At 35.1% G+C, this 10,467-nt stretch overlaps 2 protein-coding genes across 4 annotated transcripts; one reads left to right on the top strand and one right to left on the bottom strand.

Annotated features, from left to right (window-relative positions):
- Window positions 1-4,338: 4,338 nt before the first annotated feature.
- On the top strand, window positions 4,339-6,659 carry LOC111913460 (exocyst complex component EXO70I). Its single transcript, XM_023909155.3, has one exon. The coding sequence runs from the start codon at window positions 4,463-4,465 to the stop codon at window positions 6,650-6,652; it is 2,190 nt and encodes a 729-aa protein (XP_023764923.1). The 5' UTR covers window positions 4,339-4,462; the 3' UTR covers window positions 6,653-6,659.
- Window positions 6,660-6,676: 17 nt separating this feature from the next.
- LOC111913461 (uncharacterized) lies at window positions 6,677-9,426 on the bottom strand. 3 transcript variants are annotated; one of them, XM_023909158.3, is made up of 11 exons: window positions 9,287-9,426; window positions 8,480-8,577; window positions 8,313-8,369; window positions 8,163-8,225; window positions 7,984-8,052; window positions 7,805-7,897; window positions 7,582-7,686; window positions 7,426-7,503; window positions 7,216-7,344; window positions 7,017-7,110; window positions 6,677-6,935 (listed from the first exon to the last, which is right to left on the bottom strand). In XM_023909158.3, the coding sequence occupies exons 2-11, from the start codon at window positions 8,573-8,575 to the stop codon at window positions 6,745-6,747; spliced, it is 975 nt and encodes a 324-aa protein (XP_023764926.1). In that variant the 5' UTR covers window positions 8,576-8,577; window positions 9,287-9,426; the 3' UTR covers window positions 6,677-6,744. The 3 variants fall into 3 exon arrangements, with proteins under 3 accessions (XP_023764926.1, XP_023764924.1, XP_042755684.1); XM_023909156.3 differs by having other exon boundaries at window positions 9,237-9,367; XM_042899750.2 differs by lacking the exon at window positions 9,287-9,426 and adding an exon at window positions 9,085-9,207.
- Window positions 9,427-10,467: the final 1,041 nt, after the last annotated feature.

Genomic DNA, 10,467 nt, shown 5'->3' with positions numbered 1-10,467 from the left:
TTAAAATCATTTTGTGACCGAAGTGATTTAAGATTTCAATCAAGTATTCCTGGTTGATTCAGTGATTGATTAATCGATTCAATAACTTTCATGTGCGATGGGATTCGAACTTGATTTTGTTCAGAACAGTTGAAAACTGACGAATTGGAATACAAAGAATCGATTAATAAATGTTCTGAGTTTCTTCTATATGATTTGTAATGGTTTAAATTGATTTGGAAACTTGCTTACAAAGACAAGTTATGATTCAGGGCTAATGATTTGGATGAAGTGATTTGTGATTTGTATTGGTCCCAAATTAAGAAGAGAATTGGATACCCATTGCCGCCTTCATATTGCGATTCAGGGGGATAAATGATTCAGGACTAGTGATTTGGATGAACGCTATTTGTGATTCTGCAATCTCTGATCAAACCTCGACATATGTTTTATTCGTAAACAGGTATAAATTTTTGTTATAGATCTGACCCAGTGATTAAGGGGTGTCGTCCACACTCCTCATCCTCTTCCTTGCAGGTTGCAGGTCACATGGAGTACCAATTATCCCCCATGAATCTAGAGCTGGTTAACGACATCAATACCGATACAAGAATAGGTTTTTCATCCCATGGATCCTAAATGCGTTCTAAGGCTAATTTTTGCATTGGATATATCTACCGATGGAGGTGAGATACGCAGCCAGGAGAAGATTTCCTTTCCAGATGGCTTTCATTTTGAATCAAATCTAAACCCAGAAACAACAATGATACATACAAAGTTCTAATCAAGGGTGTTTGGCTTAGCTTTTCACAGGCAAAAAGTCCTTTTTGGAAAAGAAAAAAAAAATAAAATATGTCTGACAAAACTAGTTTTAAAAGCTACTTTTTGAGTTTTTATACAAGGAAAATGAACTTTTTGGAAAAGTCAGGAAATCCTGACTTTTTGTAACTTGTCCAAAAAAGACTTTTGGGCTGTGAAAAGCTAAGCCAAACACCCCTTAAACCCATAAAATAAATTATTTTCATGATTTCACAAACGATTGGATTTGACTATGGGTATTAAGGAGAGAGAGAGAGAGAGAGAGAGAGACCTATATTTTAATTTAATAAATCATTAAATTAAATAGAAAAAAGATTAAAAAAATATCAGGATGGCATATTAGTCATTTCAGTTTAGCAAATGACCAAAATCACAACGAAAATACCTCAAAATGACCACCAATCCAAAAATATCGTGGTTTGAACGAAAACCCCAAAAAAAAATTAAATACCAAAGGACCATTTTTGCAATTTTGTCTACAACAAACACCTCTACCCCATTCTACCCCATGGCCCATGGGAATCATGGGTTCACCACTAGTTAATTTCTTAAATTCGATTTTTATGGGCCATTGACCCATTGTTTTAAAACTCAAACCTATAACTAACATTTTGATTCCAGAACTGTGAATCGATATAGTCTTGATTTCTACATCGTCAGAACATTCAAAGAATTTATAATCTTATTATAACAATTTCTTTTGAATAATTTATTCTTTATTTCAATATAACCTTCGCCATCTTAGAGGCCCAACCGGTAACATTTGGGCACCCCATATGGAAAGTTAAAGATCAAACCTGCATGTTTCAATCAATGGACGACCAGAAGAAAGGCATATGACGATCCAATTCCAAAATAGTTGCTTTAGTATCATTATCAAAGACGAACCATCTCCTTCAAGCCTTACAATATCATGGAGTCACAGAGCATTTATTCTTTTTATTTCAAATTCAATATGTAAATGTAAACACCTCTATTTAAAAAGCATATTATATAACTTGTTGCATTCATAATCGTAGAAAACTAGCTTCCATTTGCTATACTTACTAGGACATCAACAAATAAAAGAAGCCAAATGGATAAAACACTACCCTATTTTTTATAACTTTTAACTATAAAATTGAACAAGAGAGTGAGAGACAATGACATACAGATTCTTTCACAGCCTTTATTTTAAATTTTAACAAAAATAACCATTAAAATAATTAATATCCTTTCTCTGCTTGGTATGCTCCTTATCATCTTTTATCAAACTAATTATTTAGGCTAGTTACCTTAACTAAAATTAAACAAAAGTGATTTAATATATATATATATATATATATATATATATATATATATATATATATATATATATATATATATATATATATATATATATATATATATATATATATATATATGCTATGAATAAATATTGTGTATGTAACAAAAATTTTACGAAACCAATACTTCGAATATGTAGCAATTTTGGATCCTTTTACTAAGGGTTAGATTCATTAAGGTTATGTCTCATCTTTAATGGATCATATAGAAAAGAGAACTATAAAATATGAAAGAATGAGGATGTCAGGTTTGATATGAATTAAAGTATTAACACTAACATCTAACCAGTCAAGCTACCATTAAAAAAAATCCTCCATTATTTAAATGCATACCTGTTAAATTGTTTCATTAAGAAAAAATTAGATAACTGACATAATAATATAGTTTTTATATTTAGATTTAGTATAATATTTATTTATTAAAAAAAATAAAAGAATCCGACAAGACCAAACCCACTCCGACTCGTTAAGATCACAAAATGAACAAATTCAAACATACTTCAGCCAATCCGATATGTCTGATGTAGTATCCCTGAAAATAAAAAAACATGAAAACATTAAAAATAGTGAATCGATGTTTTGGGTCAAATAAATTTCTTTAACTTAAATAAACGTTTATCTAGGTTGTTCGACTTCAAAGTTTATCAAGTTACTTGCCATTTTACGATCATAAAGTTTTTTCATAATTTTAATGACACTATTCATTTAGATGGTCTTCATTTTATTAAAACCTACGGATAAGATTTGTGAAAAGAACTTTTTTATAATAAAAGTATTTTAAAGTAGGTATTTTGTTGAGTTGGTACACATATGATACACAAAAACTTGGGTCTTGGGATATATTTGACAAACGCAAATACTAACTCAAAACTGAAAATTATAATTTATTTGTATAAAAAGTTCTACAAAAATAGTTATAATATTTTAAAAGATGTAAACTTAAGTTAAAATGTATCTTGAGATACAAGTGCACAACTAGATTGGTCCTGAAAAATAACGAAACCAAACCGAAAAAAGATCAGACTGTTCTGAAACCGACCCGAAACCGATCCAAAAAATGAACGGACCATTTCAAGACCAACTCGAGACCAGTACCACAATGCATTTTATAGATAACCTCAACTTTTTAAATTATATATATAGTCCATAAGTATTGAAAAGGTTACATATTATGTCCAAAACTATAAAATTTGACTTTGGCCCTCCCTGTTCTTCAATTTTTATACGTATTTTAATTTCGGCCCCCCAAATCATAACTTCAAGCTCTGTCACTGGTTAACGTAACAAAATCAAATATTTATTATTAGATATATAGCAAATCTAATTATATCATATACATAACCTACATAAAGAAAACAATAGAGATAAACAACCTACTCCTACCTACAACCTATCTATGCTAGCACAACTCTATGAATGCAAAACCAAAAAAATCGATATTGAAACTGGATTGAAAAAAAATGAAACGAACAAAAAACCACAAATCCAAACTGAACAAAAGACTGGTCCGAATGATGACATATCTTGGAAAAGACCGAACCGACCCAAGACTGGTTCGGAACCCTTTTTGGAGTTTTTATGTAGATAATTGTATTTTGAAAAAATAATTACTAAAGTAGCGTAGTTTTTAGATTATTTACCAAAAGATGGTAAATATTATATATCAACCCACCTTCCTTACCAAATTGTTTCAAAGGGCATGGAAGTTTCATCGCCGACCAAGTGTTCCGCCTTTGAAATCTAAAGAGTCGCATGAACCTTGGTGGTGTAATCTTTGGCCTCGTCTAAAGCATAACCGGAATCTAAGGCATCTTGAATAATCCACGTCTTTTACAAGGTCAATATACTAGTATTTGTAAGAGCACATGTTAAATTGTTAATCTGGCATAATAAGAGTTGTATATGCTGAAAATCTTTTCTTTGTACTAAATGGTGATGTACTGATGCGGTTTCTTCACAAGATCTACAGTGGCGATGTGGTTAAGGGGGTCTTGTTAAAAACTATTTTGATTAATTTGTTTTTAATTAAAAAAATACAACTACTTGGAAAATAAATTAAAAAGTATAAGAAGTTGGTAAATATTTTTTAAAACCATCGATCATCTTTGTTAAAAACTCACCCTTCTTGTGTGCACCATTGTCTTAAGAGTGTCAACTCTCAACAAGTCACTACCAATGTGACCAAATCATGAAACACATCCGGCTGACGGCTGTATCCAAAGTCCAAACTCCAAACCCATTGATTTGTCCACACCCAATTTTCTATTGCCATTTGTTTTCTTTTTCTTAGTTTACATCGAGATTTAGTCTTCTACTTAATTCTCCCCGTCTCTTTGTACATGTTGCCACCCTATTCTTGTCTTATAAACCAACCCTCGCTACCACCCCCACCACCTCCACCACCCGCCATGGAAGACTACCCAATGCTCACCAAGCTAGAATCAGCATGCTCCGATCTCAAAACCCTCCTCAAATCATCGGCAAATTTACAAACAAACCTGGAAAAACTCGATGACAACTTTGACACTCTACAAGAAACTCTAACTGTCGCTTCAAGAAGGCTAGCCCCTCTTCAATCGCTCTCCATCGCCTCAAAAGCACTCGAAACAAGAATCAACCGTGCAGTTTCACCTGCTCTCGTACTCATCGATGGCTTCCGTATATCCGAATCTCTACAAAGAAAACTCGACGACATTTCAACCAAACTTCCCGCACAAAAGTCCCAGAACAAGCGGCTACGGTTACTCATCAAGTATGTCGATTGTGTGGATAAGTTAAACATCGCGATTAATTTGCTCAGCCAAGAAGGTGGTCCGGCGATTCAGAGGCTCCAAGAGGTGGTGGAGTTTTTGAGTCGGACTAAAGCCACCGACCAGTTCAGAACGCATCGATTGAGAGAAACGTTGGTAGCTCTCAACGCTTTATACGAAACAGAAGTCGATTCCATGAAATTTGATGGGTTGCTTGACGAAGCTTTATTGAATTTACAAGACGAATTCGAGGGGATTCTACTGCAATTAAGGCATCATAACATCGGGGGCAGTGACGACGATGGAGAAGCCGAAGCGGCGACGGCGGCAACGGAGTTGGGGACTGAGATGGAGGTTGAAGTTCTCCGACGGATTTCTGAAACACTTACTGCTAACGATTGCTTGGATATATGCATCGACATTTTTGTGAAAGTTAGGTATAAGCGAGCAGCGAAGGCGTTAATGAGACTAAACCCTGATTACCTCCGAACATACAAACCGGAAGAAATCGACGAAATGGAATGGGAAAGCCTAGAAACTTCCATAACTCTATGGATCCAGCACTTCGAGCTAGCAATCAGAACCGTTTTCATATCGGAAAAAACCTTATGCCACCAAGTCCTCGGGAACATCATGGAAGGCGCCATCTGGCAAGAATGCTTCGTAAAAATCGCCGACAAAATCATGGCAGTGTTCTTCCGGTTCGGTGAAGGCGTTGCCAGAAGCAACAAAGAGCCACAAAAGCTCTTCAAACTCCTCGACATGTTTGATTCGTTAGAAAAATTAAAATCAGAATTTTCAAATGTTTTCGAAGGTGAAGCTGGTGTTGATATATGTTCCCGGTTTCGGGAACTCGAGAAGCTTCTAGTACATTCTTCGAGTAAAGTTTATTGGGAATTCGGTCTCCAAATCGAAGATAACCAAGACGGGTTACCCCCACCACAAGACGGGTCAGTCCCGAAGTTAGTCCGGTATGCTATCAACTACCTTAAGTACTTAACCACGGTTAACTACAGTCAACCCATGGCCCGCGTCCTCCGGACCGAACAGATTTGGAAGAGCGGAACCGGAATCACAGATTCTGATGAGGATTTGTTAAAGGATGCGATTTCGAACGTGATGGAAGCGTTACATAGGAATATCGAAACGAAAAGGTCCGGGTATAAAGATAAAGTTATGTACCATGTGTTTACTATGAATACTTATTGGTATATTTACATGAGGACTCGGAATACAGAACTCGGGAAGCTTTTGGGGGAGAATTACATGAGGAAGAATTACAAAGTGGTGGCGGAAGAAGCGGCTTACTTGTACGAGAAGCAAGCGTGGGGTGGGTTAGTGAGGTTACTTGACAAAGAAGATATTGGAGACGAAGGGATTGGGGATGAGAGTATTATAAAGGGTAAACTCGAAGCGTTTTTGAAGGGGTTTGAAGAGATTGCTCAAAGGCATACGAGTAGGTATAGCATTCCCGAAGCTGATTTGCGGGCGCAAATAAAAGAGGCGACTGTAAAGCTTATTGTCCCTGTGTATTCGGATTTTTTGGAGGTGTTTTCGGGGGTTATAAATGTAAAATTGTATTCGTCTCCGGAGTCGGTTGAAAGTTTGTTGGGGCAGATTTTTTCGGGCAACGGGCGGAGTTCGTCGATGGGTGCGAGGCGGCGTGAGATTAATCGGATGGAAGGGAGGAACTCGGTATCGAGTGAGATTGACTCGATACCGGGACGGAGGTCTGTCGATCGGTTCCAGAGAAACCGATCAAATGCTGGTGATGATTAAAGATTTGAAAAGGTACAAAAAAAGTTGTTATAAGATTTTATTTTTAGTAGTAAAATCATTATATGTTGTATTGGAAACAATGAAATTAGTTACTATGATGATGATTTCCAAGCCTTTTGCATCTTTTTGCCGAGATATTTAATTCCGTGAACGGCTCCAACAGTAATGAAACCAGCTACTGCTTGTCGTGCACTTGAAATCATTACTTTGCGCCTCAAAACTTTTTGCATGCGGGATGCAGCTTCTTCGCGTGATCTGATAGTGATTTTATTGCTATTTTGATCTGCAAGAACAGTACATGACAGAACAGGTTATACTGGGTTTGGACTTGGACTAGTACTGATTTGAAAATAACCCTAATTACCTGTATTTCTCTCGGCTAGCCCCATTCCCATTTGGATTCTAACGGATTCAGGAAGGGAAGAAACAACGGAGGATGTTGCAGATAAGCTACAATCCTGGCATTGATAAATATAAAGTTATGAAGACTTTTTTTCATGCACCAATTTGCTTTTATTGGAAATTTAGAGTTGATTATAGAGATTTTTAGAATTTAGACAAACCTGGGAAATGGTCATTTGATGATCACCGCATGAGGAGAGTCTCAAGAGTTGCTTAGTTGCATACTCTTCAACCAACGGATTATACATGTTTCTGAACAAATCAAATTGGCCTTCTACTATCTTTTTCACCTGATGCACAGACAAAAAATAATAAAGCAGCTTTAGAAAAGATTCCAAACACAAAACATGTTCTTATCTATCATGTCGTACCTTATTTTTATCCTCTGCAAAAAGCATGCGCAAGTCACCCATATAAGAGAGGCTACATATTTTTGCATAAAGTTCCCTCTGTATACGGATAAATACAAGGACATGTCAAAGCAATATTCACCAATTTAATAATAAGAATTAAGACAAAATGCAAACCTCTGTAAATTTTGATGGCAAAAGCAGAAGTGCTGCAGAGGAGGCAGCCCTCAAATTAACTAAGTTGACATTTTCGATTTCCTTATTGTCCACAACAACACGCACCTGAAAGCGCGTAAAGTACAAAAAAAAAATCCATAGAAATGTTAGTAAGAATCTTGATATCATTGTAGAATAACATGTCAATCTATTAAAGGTGTGAAATGGAAATAACATGTCATACAGGTTTTTGCAAGCGACCACTAAGGTAAAATCTCTCCCAATTCAGCATATCTTGAACTAAATCATCTGTTTGAACAACTCCATACTTATACATCTGCCATATGTTTTTTTTAAACTTGGTTAATTTGCTAATAATAAAGATTAAATACAAGAAAGAATTGATCCATTACAGAAACCAACCTTGTCGTTCCATGAAACAAATGGGTTAAAATGTACACCAACACCAATATGATCCGCTACATTAGTGATCTAAAAACCAAACCAAATCCATGTTTGAAGTAAATAAAGTCGGCATCATAGGGGTGTGTGTATGTGTATGTGTGTGTGTGAGAGAGAGAGAGAGAGGGAAGAGAAAGAACCAGTTTTGCTCCACCAAGAGACACCATCCATGAGGCATAGTGATCCCGGTTCATTTGCAGATTCTTGAAGATAAAAAGAATATCAATCGTTAAATAACGACCCCAAATTTAAGAATATTTCAGTACAAACAGATGGAGGACAACAAATACCTCAGAATGCCATTGTTGAGGATTTGATACACCAAGAATATAATCTTCCATGGATGACTTTAATGAAAAAAAAAAAAAAAAAGGAAACATAAATACAGACCCCAAATTTGAAGAACATTTAAGTAAAAATTCAAAGTTCAACTATTATAAACATGGAGAGAACTAACCTTGTCATTGTTATTAGGATGAAGACTTGAACCATATACACAACAAAAGTCTACTGGAGGTAGAATTTTCAGCAAGCTTCCGAGACTAGTTTCCATGGCTGTTTACCAGTTAAAAAGCTAAATTAATACATTAATGATAGGCTTCAAGAAAGCATGCAGGATGATAAACCATGCCCTTAATGAGTGTTCAAGTGTAAATGACATAATGAATATATGAAACTCAGAAAGTGAAGACTAAGACTAACAGCTGATATTAACTCAATCAACACCTACATATTTGACCATAACAAACAAAAAGACTAAACTAGAACAGCCACAAACAACATTTTTATACCTTCCTCGAGTAAAGAATGGACAAAATCATTATTAAACTAACGTATCAGTTTTGATTAAACTGGTCAATAAGGTTATATTAATGACATAACATCCTTCAAAAGGTGAAAGAGTTTAAGCTGATTTTCTTAATTATGGTAACTTTCTAGTTGAGTGAGGATTATGTTGGCAAGTCAACCTACTACGGAATTAGGGTTTAATAAATCCTGGTTGTTTCCTTTAGTCTCTGTTTTAGTATCTATAATAAACTATACGATGGATCGAGTAAATACAAGTTCAAGCTGACAGAGGCATTTCATCGAACAGTTGGGGTACAATGATAATATAGCTGGCTTTCAAGCAAACAAAGGAAAGATTGTAAACTAAGAAATCATGTGAAACGGAACAATGATGACAGAGATAATGAATGTGGGGGTCAAATTGCCTTCGGAAAATCAAGAACAAGGAAAGACGACGACGACGAAGAATAAGAACCTGTATCACTTGGACTTCAAATCAGGTGGGAATTTCTGGTTTTGAACTTTTGATGGGGTAAATTTTATCTCCGGTCCCTGAACTATAACTGTATACCACATTTAACCCATATTTAAAGTACTACTAAAAAATATATTATCTAATTCGTTTCAACTATCCAATTTGCCTCTTTAATTAGTTATCTTTACGTCTCGTTCCCTGTTCCCGAGTTTAATAAAAGAAAAGAAAAGAAGAGAAAAAAGAAAATTATGAGAGAAAAAAAGGGAAAAGAAAGAAAAACAAAATTTTATTTCTTTTGTTCTTTCTTTCCAAATCCTTCCAAATCGGAAGGAAAATTAAGAGGGAAAGTGATCCTCCCATTTCCTTCCATTCTCTTCTAATTCTCTCCTTTAATGAAACTCGGGAACACCAATGTCTTCTATTTTCTTCTCATTTCTTTTCTTTTCTCTCGTTAAGTTGAACTCGGGAACGAGGTGTAAAAAATAATTCTACCTGCACAGTCTAAATTCTGTACACACGATTGCTTATTTGGTAATAATGATAATTATATCAGTAGATTTCATTTAACAATCATATCACTAGATTAAAAAATTTATTTTTTTTATTTACTTTGTTGTCTTAATATATATATATATATATATATATATATATATATATATATATATATATATATATATATATATATATATATATATCATTAATTTCAAGTCGTCCTCATTTTAGAGTCTTACCACCTTACTTTTACAGTTTGACAAATTTGGTGTCTTTTAGTCTTAGAAATTATAGAGGAAATATTACAAGTTGGTAAGTTTTCTTTATCCCATATTGGTGGGGGAAGAAGCATTTAGTGGGTTTATAATGTTTTTTTCTTGATAGGCTTTCAAAGGCGTTTAGTAGATCAAGTGATAGGCCAAGCCCACACACATGCCTAGCCTAGAACTAGCTCGATGTTGTGAGCGTGCAAAATGGTGGGATTTAGGGTCAAGTCGGTTTGACCGATTAGGTCAAACGGAGCCAAGAAGACGGCTTGCCTAGGTTTTCTAGGGTCCGACCTATTAGGGCCCTTATTGTCTTTTAGGATTTTGATACCTATAAATACAGCCTCCTTAGGATCTGTATTTGACACACAAATTTGAAAGGCCCTTTATTGCCTTCTAGGGTTTTGATACCTACAAATATAG

This window comes from Lactuca sativa, chromosome 1 (assembly GCF_002870075.4).
Source record: "Lactuca sativa cultivar Salinas chromosome 1, Lsat_Salinas_v11, whole genome shotgun sequence".
In the NCBI taxonomy this organism is placed as follows: Eukaryota; Viridiplantae; Streptophyta; class Magnoliopsida; order Asterales; family Asteraceae; genus Lactuca; species Lactuca sativa.
This window is presented reverse-complemented; position numbering and strand designations above follow the sequence as displayed.